Genomic DNA, 20,288 nt, shown 5'->3' on the forward strand with positions numbered 1-20,288 from the left:
TTGTAATTGGTTCCTAGGAAAATTGTATTGTTTGTACGTATAAGTGTATTTTATAGATGCTGTGTATGATCCATTCTCCAAATAAAATATATTGTTTTGCTGCCATTATTTAAAAAATATTATTTCCATTCTGCTGAATAACAACACTAGAGACATCTATTGATGATAGGTCATTCTACAAACGTATCATTGGATTAATGTCGATATAGAAGATATCTGTACGTCATAATATGGCGCCAACTTGTCTTGAATTTGGTTTACCAATAAATAGTGATAATTTTCCCGTAAATCGTAAATATTTTTTTATCAAAGACTAATAATTCCATGATGGCGATTATAACTGATTTAAAAAACTCATTTTATAATGAAGTACTGAGTGCGGAATTTGAATCATTGAAAATTGACATGTCAGAACTTGTTCAGTCTTTGAGAAATGTTCGCACTTATCATCACAGCACTAGTGCATTCTGCAGATTCTTGTCGCGGGGTGAGTGTATATTTATGGTCGCGAGTAAACAAACTTTGTTTCGACTTGCTTGCGAATTGCTGATAAACTAAGGAAATTAGAAACTGTGTTCCAATTATTATGTCAAAGTCGTTCAGTCTCTGGTCGTTGTGCTTTACAAGAAAGTTTTCCGATAAAATTCAATTCAAGCGGACTACAAAAGTTACGTTTCGCGAATTTGCATCCTTGTGAAATGAGCGAAATTGTCGATCTCAAAAGAACTATTCACTTTTGTGGTGTCAGTGCGCAGGATTATGAAGTTACGTTTTCTATACCAACAAAATATAAACGAATGAATGGGTAAGGGAATTTATTATTATTCTAACGAGCAAACTTCATTAAACAAGGAAATGCTAAAGAAAATAGTCTTTTACTAATTTATTATAACTATTTAACTATTAATTACCCTACTGTCGGCTATTTATATGCACGGATGACGTTTATTTGCGTTCATGTTGCGCATATGTTGTGTTTATTATTGCTTCAATAAGGAAATCAGCATATTTATTTTATTCAATTTATTGCAGAGTGCCAACGTTACATTTTATTTCTGCTAGATCGGTAGGTACCTACTGATAATAATATTTAAAAAAAATATAACTTATAATTAAATTCTGCCTAAGTTTAAAAATATCGCGATGCGTTGGGATTTTTTTATCACAATGTTTTCCCGATCTACATATAATTATTGATCTTGTCGAATTCCGTTACACGCTTAGTACGCAAAAAATATTAACAAAATTACTTGGTTTAATTATTACCTACAAGAAATAACTATTTATTTGGTGGGAGATGGTAAAAGATGCATTAGTTCTAGTTTTTTCTAGTTCATGTTTACTTAAACCCCCGCATACCCGATTTATACCGATTTATAAGAAGTTTCACGTTAACTCTTTACAAAATAAAAATGTTATTTTCGAAGATAATATCTATACATTTGTTATGTCGAAACGTTAATTATATGGAATTCCTTCCATATAAAAAATCTCAATGTAAGCTCCGAAAATTATTAAAAACACGTTTTGTTCTGTTATTTTATAATATTATGTTATAGGCATGAAAAAATTCACAGTGTATGTTTAAATGCAACTAAAGCATTTGTCGGTAGATTTTGGCTCTATTTCAAACGTGTCGTGTTTTATTAAATATTTTCACAATTTTTGCTTAATTATTATCATTTTTTTTTAAATATTAACGTGCTCCCTCTAACATTCGTATTTACATATCTCCCTTTCAAACCATCTTTGAACGCTTACTACGGGGCCTTATACCCCGTCTTATATAGTGGTCTACTCTTAATCATTGAGTAATATCTCAATGGTCTTCATTTGATATTTAAGTTGAAATAGAGTGTTGTTTTTTTTGTCAAGATTACCATATAATTACATTATTTTGTTAAGTCAATATTATATCCCAACCACAGACATAGGAATCAATATGTCTATGATCCCAACGTTAAAATAATTCCCTGGAAACAATGACATTACAATGCATTTCCCTGTAAATGAGTGTGGTTGGCCCCGGCAAGTTTACCTATAAATCAACTATGTAGTTTACCTACTACTAATACCAAATACCCTATAATATACAGGGTATTTGCTAGTACATAGTTCTCTGAAGAGTTAATAGATCATTCATTCATATCTCCCTTTCAAACCATCTTTGAACGCTTACTACGGGGCCTTATACCCCGTCTTATATAGTGGTCTACTCTTAATCATTGAGTTTATATCTCAATGGTCTTCATTTGATATTTAAGTTGAAATAGAGTGTTGTTTTTTTGTCAAGATTACCATATAATTACATTATTTTGTTAAGTCAATATTATATCCCAACCACAGACATAGGAATTAATATGTCTATGATCCCAACGTTAAAATAATTCCCTGGAAACAATGACATTACAATGCATTTCCCTGTAAATGAGTGTGGTTGGCCCCGGCAAGTTTACCTATAAATCAACTATGTAGTTTACCTACTACTAATACCAAATACCCTATAATATTACAGGGTATTTGCTAGTACATAGTTCTCTGAAGAGTTAATAGATCATTCATTAAAAAAAAATCGTTTCTAATTTTAAAATTTCCTCTGAAATCGTAAGAGTTGTAAGTAGGTACACTTAAATATTTATTTTTGCCTCGCAATCTAAATGAAAACAGTTTTTTTTTTGACGAATCAAATAATGTCCGTGAATATTGATGAAACATTTTACACAAAATTGAATATTTTATTAAAAATATTAAGATATTTGCCGCAATTATCGTTCCCCTTGTAGTTTTTAAATTGTTGTTTAGATTGCAGTCATCTGAATAACAAATTTAGACTGCTCCGAGAAAACTTTGCACGTCAAGTAACATAAGTCCATAAATTGTTGACAACATGCTTGACTCCTCGCAAGCCAAAATCAGGAAGCGATCTAAAAATAAGTGTTTAATAGTTTTTTCGTGTTAAAACATTAAGGTTTTTATGAGTACGGCACTGGTTTCGTCCCAGCTTCACCGTGTCCTAGTTTTGATATATAACCATTTTGCTAGGTACTAAGGGTTTTAGTAGTTTTTGCCTTAGAATAGGAGTAAAAATATCCTACACCGACGATAGAAAGTGTAGAAAACTACACGTTTACATTTTTATGTTTAACATATACATACTTATATTTTCTAATAGACGGAATGCCAATATGATAAAAACAATATCAATCATTAATTAAAGATAAAACGATGGGCTGTAGCAACAAGATTATATCGCTTACTATATGACGTGTAGCCTGCGTTACTGGGTTATCTTTAGGAAATAGACATATTCAAGTTCTTAACTTTTCAAGTTATACATTTCCTTAGTACATTATTTTGATGTATCTCAATTTAAGTACGCGAAAATTTTTTTATGACTTATTTACAAAGCATTTCAACTATTTTTCTAATTGTATATTGTTTTATATAAACCTTCTGGAAGAAATTCTCTAAATGATAGTGAAAACCCTATCAACCTTCGTTGCGTAGTTTAGAAGAACTAAGCACACAAACAGGCAGACGCGGATAGCGACTTTATTTTATACTATTTAGAGATATAGAAAGACAAATTAAAACTTCAAAATGCGTAGGTATTTTTCATGGTTTCCGATAATATTTTAAATATCGCGGGCGTCGGTAAGTGACTCCCTTCTATATCCAATAATACCAAAATCCCCGCTAGATGTCACCAGCGCTGTAGATAAGTCCGCTGATAACGGCACCTCATATTCCTACTTCCTCCGGTGGTAGCACTGTTCACTGTTCAGTGAGCATTTGGCTGAACTGCGGAGTCTGTTTACAATTACGTCGGGTGATAATATTCATTGTCAGTTAAACAATCCGCAATTTGTTTTATTCTCAGTGATCCGGTTTTTGATTGCGTTTCCATTATCTAAATAAAGTGTTAACCGAATGAAAAGTGCTGTGGTGAAACGCCCTTGTAAATTGTGAAGTGTCTGAATGTATAACAAAAACATGGAGCGCGGATCCTTTTTATTATTTAACGAAGAGTCGACAACGTGTTTTCCTGTGTCTTTTGTACTCTGAGAAGTACAACGGTGAATGTTTCAGTTTTAGTTTAGTGCGACGAGGACTTAAATCATAGGGTCCTCTGTAGGAAATACGGACGCAAAAATGGTCGTGAAGCGGTAAGTTTTGAGTTTCTAGTTTATTCAGAATAAAATTCCTGATCCTTGATTCAATGGGAATGTTGTTTTTCTTGTCAACTTGTCAGTAAATCGGAATTAGAATGTACGATTGTTTACAAACAACCTTGTTGAGAATGCGAATATCTTATCATTATCAGCTTTGTGTTTATCTTACATCACGACGCATCGACACATCTGTTTCCTGAAAATACATTCGTGAATCTTGCCTGTATTGAATGTGACGCCGTATCGCGGCAATCGGAACAGACGCATACACCCCGAATCCATTGTATTCGCTGTGCACATTATTGTACAACACACTAGCTGGACAATGTGACATTGCAACACACAAATAATTCAATTATTATAATGAAAAAAGGCAACAGAGATGAAATTGATTCCTTTGTTTATTGTTTGCTGTTATGCGTTCAGTATTGATTGTTTCATAACAGCTGCTGATTTTCGTTTGGCGTAGTTGAATATCTGCAACTGTCCGTTTTTAGTGAATACCGCCCAAGGGATCCAACGATTCCTGACTATAATAGAGCTAGTGGGATTAAAACATCATTAATTTTATCTGAGTATTGATGTGTAAATGGTAGGAGGAATATGAAGGTTAAAGTAACAGGCAATATATGGTCACCAAACACGGTTAAAATCATTTCAAGCAACTTTATTACTAGGACCACTATTTCACCATCATACTGATAATATCTGCCTATCTCCATATATTATTTTGAAAGCATTATCTTCGCAATAATGAACAACCTTCGTGACAAGGAGTCGTAGGTAGATATTTTATTTCAGCATGAATAATTGAACTAAATTAGATAAGATTTACCAATATATTATCTATCTTTTAACCATGTTCCCATGGGAATAGTATTATTTGCGTGCTTTCACTTAATCTGAGGCATTCAAATTAATCATCGCTAGACAAATAAAACGGTAAATAATAATATTTCTGAAATTCAAAATATAAATCGACAAGACAGACGAGAGTTGATGAGAGTGACAAAGTCATATTTTATAAATAAGTTAGGAATATATTTTTTTAAGTGTGGCCCATTATAGATGAGCTTTTACGATTTGTACGAATAAGAATTTATGTTTCGTTGAATTGTTTTTTTTTTTGTCTGGTTTTCCCCTTTTTTGTTTTTTGGATATACATATTATAATTTGACAATAATATATTAACATATTGTGGGTATTAAATTATTAAAATATATACGGAATTATAATGACTACTGTGCCTACACAAATATTATTTTCGTATGACAACATTCTTCCTAGAAAATTCGCTTGAGTACGTGACTAACTATTATATTTCTTTGTAAAAGAATATAAAACAACTTTTACAACTGATTAATGTAATGATATTTTTATTGTAACTACGTTATTTTGTAATTTACAAGATCTGAATAGTATTGCTTTCGTGACGCAAATAAGAAACAATCAAAAATATCGTGTAGGTATGGCTAATTATTTTTTTTCCAAAGTTGGTAAAATAAGTCGTACGAGAAAACGTTAAAAGGATTTTTTCGCAATGTGTATTTGTTCAGGCGGTTGTTGGTCTGTCCAGTGGCGTAGCTATGATAATATTATATTTTTTGCCAAGTACGGGCTCCAACGATGATCAGGCCAAAAGTGGACTGCCTGGCAGTGTCGTCTCGTGACTTTTGTACTAGAGTGCTAATATTAAAAAATGGCATTATTGATGTTGTAGCTGAAAACGATTTTTTGTATAAAGATTTTCAGGAAATCCATGCGGCTTTTCCTAAAAATCTTCATGCAAAAAATAGAATTTTCGAAAAACAATCGTTTTCAGTTACAACAACATCAATAGTGCAATTGTTTGTAATATTTGAACTCTAGTTCACACTAAAGTCACGAGCCGCCACTGCTGCCTGGGCGATCGTTATTCTACCGTTTTTGTCGCTGTCCAAAATAATTGATTAAAATCTGAAGTTTGGTGTTGTTTTTACAAGCTTTCGTGTGTTTTCGTAAATAATTGAGCGCATTTTTTCGCTTTTATTTTTGGATGATTGATTGATGTGGAATTTTAGTATAAGCTGAACGGGCTGCGTATCTGGTTTCGCACATTGTTTTTAAATTACATTATGTAATTGAACTTTTTACCATTAACGCAGGGTTAAATTTACAGCAGATGCGCCACAGGTATCTTTTTCAAATTTGTAGAAGTTTGTACTTTTGAGTCTATTAGGTATTTTGTGTACCACGTAGCAACAGAAATACCTAAAACTGCATCGCTCACTGCATTTATTACCACATACCGCACAGTAGTCCCAACTGCTTCCAACAGTCTGGGGCCTGTGAGACTATGGCATCCCCAATTATGGTATGTTGTGGGGCTGAGGATGGAGGCAAGAGAAAGAGGAAGGTACCTGGCTAGTTACATTTGGTCACCTAACACTGCTAAAGCCATTTAAATAACGTTTCAATTCTGAACGGTGGTCTTACACAAGGGCGATACTCAGAGGATCTTCAATTCTGCATGTTCGTATTGAGATTTAATAAATGCCTGTCCTTTTTTTCTAGCCAATAACAATCACCTTGAATGGATTTTCAAAAATTCTACCTTCTGTGTAAGGTGAGTAATGATCATAGCCCCAAAACTGTTGTGAAAATTACAAAACCGTCCAAGCAATCATCTTTATTGTGATTATTATTTGGTACCATTTCCCAACAGGGGTTACCGAGCTGCGGCCCGCGTATCATCATTATGCATTCCACTCGATCTATTACGGAATGCAAATAATAAAAGCCCTCATTCCACAAGGAAGCAAATATTCGGCGCGGAGATTGTTTGACGCGAGGCATCGCTTTTCCTTCTTCGTGGGACCAGCTAAGGATAATGATTCAAAAAGAATATTATGCCTTTGTTCGTATAAACTTTTATTACTTAACTTACTAGTAGTACTTGACTTACTTGATTCCTGACGTTATTTGGAGTAAAAAATGATAATTAAATTTTGGAATCCGGTAACTAACTGTTTTATTGCTAATATTTTTCAAAACCAGTTATTATTTTCTTCTTCCTCCGTCTCCGCCCAAATTCCATCTTATACCCTTTCTTGTCTTATTGAGCGTGCCTAAATAAAATATTGCTATAAGCACTAAAAACATAGTCTACATTATTTCGCTACGCGTTTTGATTTAAATTTATGTACAAAAGCTTTATAATAGCAATAGGCAGCCCGTTCACCGGGTAAAAAAGGTTTCTCTTATTTTATGCACCTCTAACCACAGTAGTTAACATAGAAGTAGGGAGAAATGTTCCCTGGCACTATTTACAAATTTTATAAAATGATCTATTATTATTTATGTAACTATTCTATCCTAGGCAATGATTTCTTGGTCAAATCATTACGTTTACTATCCGTTATGATTCCTTACAAAACCAGAATTATGAATAAGGAACTCTAGCCCATTTTTAACTAATATTAACAGCATTTTTATTTTCATAGTGTCCGCTAAAACATCATTTTGTATTACGGTTAGTTATATATTTTAAGCAGTGTTAGAAAGAGATAACACCACGCTTTGTATTTGCATCTTAACCCTAGGTCATGAGCTAAAAACGGATAGTTTTGAGACCAGCAACATTAAGGTCTATATTTCTTTATCTTTACAAGTTATAATTGCCCTTATGTGTTGTAATCATTCTGAGGTAACGCACAGAGGTTTTGAATCGAACCAACTGCCCCGAAGTTCGCACATGTTGAGTAAATTTACGAAAATCGCGTCCTGGTCAGTTTCTCTACAAAATTATCAAAGCACTTATTCTCCTGTAACGCAAATAAATAAAAATACATTTTCCTTACCAACCTGTCTTTTTGTAACGAAAACAAAAATTTTAAATCAATTTTTTTTACATAAATGGACACCAGTCAGAAAAAAGACCGCTGGAAAATCGAAAATTTAAAAAAAAATATATGTTTTTTCTGCTCATCAAAATGAATATAGAATACATAAAGAAAACAATTAAGGGCGTATCGTTAAAAAAATTGTCCCATAAAGGGTTAAAAGCTTATCACACACTTCCCAATAATATTGTTATATATTCCAAAAAATCATCGCCCGTAAAATTTTGCATATTTGCGAAAGATTTGTCAAAGTTTGTGATTTATAATAATTCGTATATGAAACGAATAAAAATCAATAACATTATAATACGTCTGTGTAATAAAAACTGCTTCTGTGAATGAGGCTTTATGATACGATGTGAATGTTGTACTTTTTCAATGTCACATTCATTAGGTGATAGAATGTTTTGCGAGAAATAATAAATGTCAGAGAGACGAACCGTATTAAAAAAGGTACGTTTTTAGTTGGTAGATGAAAATATATAGGTATTCATTTACTAGGAATTACTTACTCGCCACGATGTTTTATAACTGGCTATCTCGGCTGTGGAATAATTGGCTTTTCTGTTTCCTACCCTCCCTCGAAAGAACCCCGAACGCAGCATCCCCGACAATGACGTGACAGGGCGTCTTGTTGACTTAATATGAAATAGATTAACTTTATGTGGTTGAAGTTTTTAAACAAACACAAATTTAATGTAATTTATGGTAGGTATTTTCTTTTCTGTGCGGTTATTAATTTGTGTTCATTTAATTTATTGTACCTGGGGTTTGTGATCCCGCGGGATTTTAGCAATATTTGATGCCACGAATTTGCGAGATTGAAAAATAATACTAAAATTACATCCAAAACATGCTGTTTTTATTTTCACGTGCTTGCGAGTTGCGTATCACGTGATTCGTGAAAAACATATATTTTCATCAGTCTTCTTAAAATACTTATTATGTTACGTTTTCACCATCTTTTTATGATTCATATTACTAGAACCGAAGATAATTGATTTCAAATGACTGGAGAATCCTGTCAGTTATAGTTATGTTTTTTTCTTATCAAATCCTTTTTGAAAAACTTATTACGTTACCTATTATATATTCTTATTATATTACCGTTTCAATGTCTTATTATAACATATTGACACCTATCAAAGATAATTGATGCCAAATAAAAAAAAGTGCAATATTCGCATTATTTCACTTTAATCCCCCTTATCAAAAATCCCGCGGGATTTGAAAAGAGGTGTGGGATTTTAAAAACTATGTACTTACCGCCTGGTCTTTGTATAATGCGAAAGATAGTTTAGCGTTTATGAATGAGTTAAAAATACTCCCAGCCTTGAGATAAGACAAATTAAGTCGTCTCATGTTGTCTGCTATAATATTGCATTTGTTTTAAAATCTGTGGCCTTATCGCTAACTAGAGGGTTTATTCACCGAGACAGTATCTACTCCAGAGGTCTATGCACTATATCTTTAAACTTATAATTATATTAATTTGTTATTTATTTACCCACTGTATTTACGTTTAATTTATCAATAATGATTATATGACTTTGCCCTTTGTATTTATATTCAATTTATAGATTCAACATTTACTTTGATGCAATGGTGGTTCGTGGTCTTTTTCGCTGGGGATTCAGAATTTAAATTGAAGATATTATATTTATGTACTTATTGCAAGCCCTTTTCATACGAAATCGCATTACTTGTGTTATACACACAACACTATATTTCGCCATTGTACAATATTAGGTATAACTAACAAGAATGACTGATAAATCAAACAATAAAAAACGTACAAAAATTTACTAATAACTAAAGTAAAATAACATTTAACTTGCGTCTAGTTGCAAGGTCTAGCTGCCGGCGCGAGCGTAGAGCTCGGCCAATCTCAGTGATCCTCGTCAAACTCAGCAGGTCACGAGGCATCAGGCATTCTACTATCGATGCCATCGATATACCAATCGCGGCGCACAAAGATAGTCTTGTTTTAGCGTAAGTTATTGGATTTCACCGTCAGGGGGATTGTTCTGATTTTTTTTGTATGAAGTATTTTGTGCTGATTCTATAACGCACAACATGGAAATATTGGGTTGTTCTTCGATCGTATTTTTCGGTCGCGTGAATTTTAAAGGGGGGATTTGAATGGCGCGCTGTTTAAATGTGCTAATATTATTATAAAGCAAGCTGATCTTATTTTCTCATATTTTAAATGAGGGTTCACTGCACAAACGCACTTCAGAGAAAAACGACACGCTTTGGCGAATATCATTATTTAATTTGTGATCCATCCTTCATTGATATTTATTTACAAATTAACGGAAAAAATCGTTTTTATGATAATTTTAAATGGCATGCATAAATAACTTTTTATTAATGTTATGCTTCGTATACATTTGCGAACCGAAACGCGATCCTCGAAAGCGGCGTTTCGCGCCATTTGCTTTTGATACGTTCCTTCCCCATAATTCGAGGCTCGGCTAGCGTTTCGGTTCGCAAATGTATACGCAGCATAAGGTATTGCTATTTTGCGTAAGAGAAATCTTTTTCGTGACATCTGTTACGATATTTCGACAAATTGAAAAAAAATATATAAAATATAGCGCGAATTTATAAACTGTATTCGAATATTGATTCTAAAAACCTGTGATTACTCTAACCATTCATCACGTACACGGCTGCTGAATTAATCACCTGGCAACATCCAAAATCCATTAAAGTTCTCCCCCAGTTTTGCAGTAATTGGCCTAATTTTATTCTAGGGAAAACGTAAATAATAATAATGGAACCAACCGATTTCCATCAATTCAGTGTTCTCGATAATCGATTCGCCAGAATATCCTATTTCGAACGAGTCAACAATTAACCCATTATTATTTTATGGCAACACTCGTTATTTAGCTGGCAATCTTGAGATTAAGAAAGGGGTATTTTTAAAGATTTATGATGCGAAATCCATTGCTAAAAGGGTTTTATTGCTATTCCAGAGTATTTATTTAATACGTACGTATGGAATAAACTTTTTTCTTATCCTTCTCAGGGTCCCTTGAGCTATGACTGCTTTTGTAAAGTTTTTAGTACTTATACAATTAAGTCTGGATATAATTGGTTTCTTGTACTGATGTTATATTCTGTAAATATGAAAAATTAATCTGAATAGTTTCAATAAATTTTTTTCTCAAGACAAGACAGACCCCTGTGACAAAGCGATGAGCAAAAATAACTTCAGAATTATTGATTGTTGCTTTATATCATTTTATTTATTGATTATTTGTGAAAACAGTGATTCCAGTAACATTTCACAATGTTTACAATTAATGTCATATACATACCAATAAAAGTAATGCATTAAATATCTCGTGTTAAAAAAAATATTATTCTAGTCTTAAATTCATTGACGTTAGACTGAAATTTGTGAAACCTCTCGAAAGTTTGTTTAAAAGCATCAATTTTGATTGCTTTTGTGAAATTTTTAGTACTTCTTTGTATTTGGCAGCCACGTAAGGTATGGAGCCCCAAAATTAATCTGTGCAGAAACGGCCGTTCCGTTTGACAGATTCCCCTATCAATAAACGGATTGCAATATTTAGAGCACAGGTGGGAATGTTGGCCTTGTTCTACTGGTATTTCAATGGAAGATGGTCCGAGAAACTAGCGTCATTGATCCCTTCGGCTCCGGTGCATAGTCGGGAACATTTGTAGACAGTTGACATTTGTCACATGAGAAAGTGTCATTTCTATGACTCATTTTTCAGTTCAACAGCTCGTTTGTGGAACGATTTGTCGGCTTATCTTACAGCATGGGTCTCTTCAAGACCCATGTTCACCCCTTCCTCTCCCAAAAAGACCCACCGCACATCATCCCCAATGATGACATAGGCCCTGAAGGAAATTACTTTCCTCAGGCCCTCCTGTGGAGTTTATGTAAAAAAAAATATTTTTGTCCGAATGTAATTGGTTTCTTTTACCGATTGAATATTTTGTATATACGTGAAATTAAAACAATCAAATTGGTTATAATTAATTATTTTCCTATGCAACTCATATAAAACCTGTGATAAATAACACTAACATCAGCATTGATTGTTGCTTTGCACAATTTTGACCAAGTTTAAAAACTGGGTATGAAGAGCCATGCATATCCCAGCATTCCTCTTTTCCTTCATCCATTTCCCTCTCTCTTCTCACCTGTTCCCCTTCAGGCTCACAAAATTCCCTTTCCCTTCACAAAACTCTTTGGTGGTATTCACATAAAAATACATCCAAGAACATCTCGTCGATCTTCAATCCACTATCCTTTTCCTCTTCCGCGCCTTTAGCCATTACTTTACGAGACTAAAGGAAATGGGGAGGACGTATGTTGGGTTAACTATTGGGACGTAATACCTAGGCTAGATCTGGCTATATACATGGCTTAAGCCATGTCAAGCTACGTTTCAATTCTAAATGGTGGTCCTTCAACCTTCAACCACAACCACAACGATAATGAGAGTATTTACCACCCTGGCAGTGTATAACTTGCTGTAGTCATCAAACCGTTTTTGCAAAACTGGTGTGAATTGTACCAATAATTTTGAAAGTGTTGTGATTGGTTTTGTTTCGATGAAATCAACAAATTTCAAATACATAGTATGTTTTTGACTTATGTGCCTATATTGTTTCAATTCAGATGTGTATATTGATCACGCAACTTTCGTTGGTTTTTTTTCCGGCCTACTAAACCAGTAACGTGAATCCTAATGAGAATATTTACAATCAGCATCAGCCAACAATGCCCCAGGGTCTGACGCACAACACGCACGTGAACCCGCTCTCATTAAGGACTATTAGAGCGACTAGTGCTATAAATAAGAGCTCCTCGTGCCACCGCCCCCCGCCCACTCTCAGAGGGCTATGTGGGACATCACTTTTTATCATTTTTGTTATTTCGAAGAGAAAAACTTACGTTCTTCAGAGAGATTCAGACTGTTATTATAATATGTTGTTTATTTTTGTTTTAGTCTGCTTCCTAACGGGTCGGTATGAAATCAACTTCGCCTGCTTACAATGTGGTCAATCGAAGTACTTAACTCCTGCGCCGTACCGACCCGTGTACGGCGCCAATAGAAATATAATATGGAAGGTGCGCTCTCGGTGCACGCTTTCTTACTGTACCCAATTTATGTTCATTCCTTACCGGACCCGTACTGGTAATGAGTAATGAATGTTCAACAAGTAATGCCGATGGCAGAGAATTTTTGACTTGCCCGTCGTCGCACTGGTCGGTAAACAATCGACATAAACTAAATGCCGCAAGATCCTGCGCAGAACAGTTCCACACTGAACTGCGCTACAGATCGCGTTACCTTAATATTACGAACTTAACTTTCTTCGCAGGGTATTACAGTACTCGGTTAGTATCGATTGCTTTCCGACCCGTGGGATGACGGGCTTAAATGTACCTGTTTGAATTTTTGGTTCCAGTATCTGTAAATAACGCTTCTCCCTTCATTATATCCCTTTAATTAATGTTAAATTTTATTTTCCGGCTTCTCCCGAGTATCACTCGTTTTTCTCGGCGAGCAATTGAATAATACGCAATATAATAATTTGATAATTTTCATAGCGCTGTTTTTTCTGAAAAGGCGCTAGGTCTTGTTTTATTTTTATTTTTGACATCAAAGCTCCATCGCTCATGGTGGAAAGTCACCGCTAGTAGAAAAGTTGTTGCCTAGACCTTTAAATTCCAGACAGAACACCGAATAGCTGATAGAAGTTTTACTGTCAATAAGCACGCGGAGAAAAATGAGTACGACTTTTTTTTATCGCCGTACTGTTAAAAATGTGACTGCATGATCATTTCCCAATAAAATATTAGTCATTCGGAATATATCTGAACACATGTTCAACGCAGGTGGCCTTGTCCGAATAAATATACGGAAGAGATGCGAAATTATTATTTTTTAGAACATCTGTTCCGACCTCCTCGTTACATATTCGTGCTGTACTGTTATTTTGTGATGAAATTTGTCAATTCATTCGTTATAGGCATCCAGTCCCGTTTTTAACAGGACTTAACAATAATTTCACCAGATTTTTAATAAATTAACAATATTTCATTTCAGTAAGTTTTCTCTGAGCAGGCTGCCAACGTAATGAAACTCTTTACTATCCTAGTATAGTTTATTGAATTTTTAGTTGTCCATGAAGTAGAACAATAATGCTGCTATTCACACCCTTAAAGCCTAAATAAGTTTTGATTATACTTTTCTGGCTTAGTTTATAATAATTATGTTTTTTTATCCATGAAGTTGATCAGTATTTGCATGCTCTAAATTTAGCATAGTTGCCAGGTCAGTGGCAGTCATGAAACCGATAAGAACCCATTATTATTTTATTACTTCAAGCTACGTCTTAAGACTGCTTTACACTATCCCCTTTTCTTCAATATTGTCTATTCCCGACGGTTCGGGGAAAAATAGTACGTGTTCTGTTTTGGTAATTGGTACCGAGAATGGTGTAAAATGGTTTTTAAGATGGCATTATTTGACATCTGTCTTCTCACATTGTTTTACCTAACTAAATACAAGGGTCCATATGAACAGGACAAGATTTCGGCGAGACGAGCCGCGAATTATGAAAAAGGAACAAGGCAAAACGAATAAAACTTGCTTAGTTCCTTTCCCATAATTCGCGGCTCAGCTCGCGGAAATTTTGTCGTGTTAAAACCCAGCATTACGTGAACACGTTGCATGTTATTCAATTTTATATTTGAAATATTCACGAAAAGACTACAATGTGTATTTATCACTGTTAGTTATTGTGAAATTCGCGTGTATTTTCGGTGTTTTGACATTTGTTTTGAGGAAAACATTACATACGTACTGTTAACTCATATAATAAAGAATATTTTAATTAATGAATGAGACAGGGTTGTGACAGCTTTTCACTTGGCATCAGCGCTTCCGTGTTTTAGTGGTTTAATCTCATACATTATACGAATATCGTATCGATCAAGATACTGTGATCAGGTAGGCAATTTTGCCCAAGCATAGGTATCTAAAAATCATTACGATAAAGGTTCAAACGAGGAACGGGTAAACAAAACCATCGATTGGATAAGGACCAAGCACATGACACAGCTCCCATATGACAGTGATATATGCTTTCAGGATCTATGATTATGTTCAAGGTGTTGCCATTTTTTTGACGATTTAGTACCGTCCCAAACTAATATTTTTCTCTAATGGCTTTAATTATCTCATGAAATCGTAAGTATGAAAATAATGAGTGCAGTGCGAAGATTTTTCATATTGGTCCCGCTATGGGGATCGGTATAAAAAAGGTATCGTGTAAAGCAGACATTATTCACGAACAACCCATAACATGAAGGCATCCCTAACGGGTGCTATAGAAGGTGATTTGCTTAGAGATATTCCAGTATTCGCAGTAAAATTTCCCTTAAATTATATTAATTATCTTCAGCGCCGATACAATGAATCTATAAAGCAGGGCTTACAACATTGGTGGCGTGATTCAGTGTTACGTAAATGCGATTTATTTCAGTTTTTTCATAAATTATTATATGTGGATCAAAGAAAATTATTGCGGTTTGAGTAATTCGTTTGTGTGTGCATGCGTCACGCACGCCATTTGCAGTCTATTTCATCTACGTATGTTCAAGTTAAAATTAAATGAAAAAAATCAGGTTAACGGACCTCCACACTAGCAACCGAATACTTGTAAAGATTTTGCAATAATGTAAATACTGGGTTTTCCAATAAGAGGTGTTATTTTGATATTCAATCGTAAAAGATCAATGGTTTCGTTGCTTGTGTGGCACGTAGCGCCGTCTTGTTGAAAGTAAACGTTGTCCAGATCAATACCATCCAATTCCGGCCGTAAAAAATCATTAATCATCTCTCGATAGCGCAATCCATTCACCGTAACTGTTGCTCCAGCCTCATTTTCGAAAAAGTAAGGTCCAATGACTCCGCCGGACCATAAACCGCACCAAACAGTCACACGTTGAGGATAGAGAGGCTTTTCAACAATAACTCTTGGGTTTTTCGAGCCCCAGATACGACAATTTTGCTTGTTGACGAAGCCCCGAGGTGGAAATGGGCCTCATCACTCAAGATGATTTGCATTTGATTCACTCAAGTGAATTTTAATAATTTCAATGCGTTGTTGAAGCGTGTATCGTTCCATTTTTATTAATGGCGTAGTTTCTACATGTCAAATGTCAAAAAATGACAGCTTCAAAAGTAACATCTACCGAAATAGCGGGCTATTCAAAATAACACATCTTATTGGAAAACCCTGTACTTCTTTTTTTAACTTATACATAAAATCAATCTTATAAGTTTTCTTTCTTTGTTTTTAAATTTTATTTTATTTGTACTATGGCTATCAATAACTATCCCGTGTGTAAATGGAAATGGTGCCGTTAATTCTAGATAAATAATAATCATATTCATTCGAAGGACTTGGATATAAATGACAAAAAATCTGCATCACTACAATAAATACATTTGCACAACTGAAAATACTATACTGCTTCCCTAACATAAATACATTTTCCTATCGATTTCCTTTAAATATTCCCAAATTATGGAAAAAAAAACTATGGAAATTCCCACCCACCATTTATTTACAGTCGATAAGAAAATACATTTTGCATAGATAATAGAAACAAGGAGGATGGGCCATGTAACATTATTAGTATGGATCCGCAAGCACAACCCGTCTCACTGGCACCGCCTTTTTCATTCATTCAATGGCTCCACGGCTTTCATAGTCCGTGCAGTTTGGTAAAACAGACAACGGCAACAGTCGACACGCTTCCATGTCATATATTGACTCCCCTTGTTTCTATTATATATCTAAACTTTATATCCACATGGCATCAAATAGTTCGGATGATTAGATCAGATGGTGTGATGGGATCAATGTCAGCCTTGATCACAGGAAATAAGCGTGCCCATAGCAGATGATATGAGGTGATAACTCACAAAAGCGGCGCTATAAAAATTAACCAATAAATAATAATAACAATAGCGGGTCAATCAACATCAAAATATTTGACGATAAAATACGCCGATGATAAATAATTTAATGGCCGACGAACAATATTGTGTTTTATGTATATTTTACCAAAATATCAGCACAGTGACCTTGGCCTTGGATTAGCAGTATCTTGTTACATTTACCAAATAAACATCGATTGACACCATTATGGAGTTTATGGCACATTAAATTACACGCTATTGTTGTATGTATGTTGGTTATATCGTTAATCGTTGTTACATCACGGTCTATTCTGGAAACCTTGGAATGGGTGAACGGTATTCGGCTCTAACTCTAAGCAGTAGGCACTTGAGAATCGATACGTTTTCAATCAGAATTGTACACTTGCAAACAATCAATAAAATAGTACCATTAGAAGGCATATACACAAAGCTATGATAGTGCTTTTTATTTCGTGCACCTATCAATGGTAAAAGCATAGTGATTTGACTGGTAGTTACTATAATATTACTTGTCCTACTTTTTTACACATTTTTTCTTCTTGGAGATATGGAATACGTTGTGTCGATTTTTTTTTAATAGTTTGAGACTTTTCAATTTGGGAGGCGGGTATGGGTAATTCAGCCACGGATAACAAACACATCACGTTTGGTGAATTAGCAGGGGTGCCCGGGTTCATGGGGTGAGATTTGTCCGGGCCTTGGCGGCAAATGCGTCTGCCCACCAAATGCTTGCCGGGTCAGATCGGAAGAGGCTGGTTGAGGAAGATCTTTAGACCTCTCCAACAGTGCTTTCTCGGAACATCGCCTTGCGTCGCAGTAGGAGTGATGGATTCATACGTCTGTCACTCCTGGACACACTTACCCCCAGAATGCTTCCCACCCCTCATACCTATTTCCTTCCCAGAACTTCCTTTCCTAAAAAAGATCCTCCACACAGCATCCCCAAAGATAACATAGACCCTGAGAAGAATTATTTTCCTCAGGGCCTCTTGTGTGGCTAATGTAAAAACTCAATAAAAATAATATTCAACCTAATTACCTAAAAATCACGAGATATTATAATTATTTAGGCATTTGTGAAGCTGAAAGTATTTATAGTTAAAAAAATGACCACAGGATCATTGTCTTTCAAAAGAACAAATTTACCTATCGAATGTTAGTAAACTTAAATTCAGCACAGCTTATGAAAAGGATAGCCATTCAAAGAATATGTATATAAACGGGCCGCTGAAGTATGTCCACTGAACATAGTTCAATGAAACCACGTACATTAACACGGTAACGTATATTGACCCTATTAACACATTTAATCATCTGTCAAACATTTGAACAGAATAAATACTCTTTCGAATAAAGAATTTTATTTTGGTACCTACTTTATCGTTTATCTGATACGATAAGTATTTCAAAATGTGAAAATTAAAAGTTTGTTGAACATGAATAATGTTACGCATTACGCAGGAATATTTCACATTACATATCCATGCACCAACAACCTAAATAAGTATGTTTAATTATATAAAAATAAATGTTTTTAATAATACTGCTTGTACAACAATAGCGCGCAAAATAAAGTGTGAGGTAAGCGTGTGAATGATTTACTGTAATTGTTTGTTTCTGTTGTTATCTTCCTGTGGATGTTTGTACGAGATAGCTGATTTGTATAATATACCGTTTGAAATAATGACAATACTATTGCTATATAATCTGTCGTATATTTGCAAATAAACAATCTAGCACTTTTAAGCACCCGTCAAATTAAAATACCCATTAAAAGGCAATCACAAATCCAAAGCGCAAAGACAAAATTACAAGTCATGAACTAAACGCTACCTGCGAAGTTCCCACACGACTGAGTTTTGTAATCAGCAGGTAAGGCGGCAATCAAAATCGAATGAGACGTTCGTTAAATAAATACATGAATAACAGAGGTACATACACGGTTTACTGGTGACCCCACGCGGCCGTTCCCACACGCCGAGTTCCCAAAACGGTTCGAGGAAATTGTGTCTTCAATGTGGTTACCGGATGGGAATAACAAAATCATGGATAATCTTCATATAAACGTATCAACACGTCAACAGGGGTGAACTTTTGGTAATTAATATTAAGGCGATGCCATACGTAGTAATGCAAAATCATGTGTTTTTGGTTCGAAAATTTGGTCGCCTAGAAATGTTTCAGATGCTTTAATTAAATACTGCGAGTAGAATACATCTTGACCTTTGAAATAATCGAGTATTTTTTATAAGCCCAGAAAAAAATAATTATAGGCCTATGAAAACTGCTTTAAAGTTCGAAATCTCCTACTGACGAACCCATTTTCGGTTACGATTTTATTGTATAATGTGGCAAATTAAGTTATTTATAAAATGATCGGAAAAAAATTAAATATTTATGTCTGAACATCCACAAAATAAAATAAAAGGCACTTTTTCTTGCATAAATCAAAACAGGCGGATGGTGTTAAGCCTGAATTTAAACCTTATCGCCATCTACGTAAGGGTTCTTATTGATGGCGGCTCAATTTAAAATATTACACGACGTAGTGCATCGCCTTAAATTGATTTGCTAGGTGCGTCAGAAAAAGTTCGCATGATTCTCATCTTCCGGATTAAAATGTCACAAATCAGTCGAAAACTAAAATTGCAACTTTAAACAATACTATTTCTAATATTTGTCTAAAGAATGAGGTCGGCGACACATTACGCTATTTCGATCTATTATACACTACCAATGGAAATGTATGGCGAGTGATACGCTGAAATAGGGCCACTAAAATATAGCACGATCATGTGTCACAGGCTTAACTCTATCATGCTAGGTATAAACAGTACAAGTAAATTAGAAATCGCTCTCCTGAAAAGGGTTTGTTTATTACTTGTACTCTTTATGCTATGCGTAATAGAACAAAGGTTTTAGTTTTTTTTCATCAACACCATGAATTGTAAATAATAAAAAAATCAATCGTTTTGCCATCATAAATTGTTGGTTCTTAAAGATTTTTATCTAGGTATGTACACAATATCGTGACGTTAGCGGTGTTTTCAAATGTTGGTAATCCTTTCCATTTTTTGACCCATTTATTGTTAATGAATTCCCGAAATTTGTTTGCAGTTAGTAAACATGTTTATATATTTAGGAAAACATTTTTTTTTACATCTTTAAATAATAAGCTTATAAAAAATACAAATAAAATTTAATGACAGGTTTTCACGTAAACATAA

At 34.4% G+C, this 20,288-nt stretch overlaps 1 protein-coding gene across 2 annotated transcripts in view; it reads left to right on the forward strand.

The window, feature by feature from the left end:
- The first annotated feature begins 475 nt into the window (after positions 1–475).
- The window catches only part of Pli (E3 ubiquitin-protein ligase pellino), a 185,202-nt gene continuing 165,389 nt past the window's right edge, over positions 476–20,288 (forward strand). The window contains exon 1 of one of the 2 annotated variants that reach the window (XM_089640887.1): positions 476–805. In XM_089640887.1, coding sequence (XP_089497013.1) covers positions 699–805 — 107 coding nt within the window. In that variant the 5' untranslated portion in view covers positions 476–698. Of the gene's footprint in view, positions 806–3,783; positions 4,167–20,288 lie in introns of those variants that run through there. The other variant, XM_089640888.1, reaches the window with a different exon arrangement.

Source organism: Hesperophylax consimilis, chromosome 16 (genome assembly GCF_061612785.1).
Source record: "Hesperophylax consimilis isolate HC1 chromosome 16, BYU_Hcon_1.0, whole genome shotgun sequence".
Lineage (NCBI taxonomy): Eukaryota > Metazoa > Arthropoda > Insecta > Trichoptera > Limnephilidae > Hesperophylax > Hesperophylax consimilis.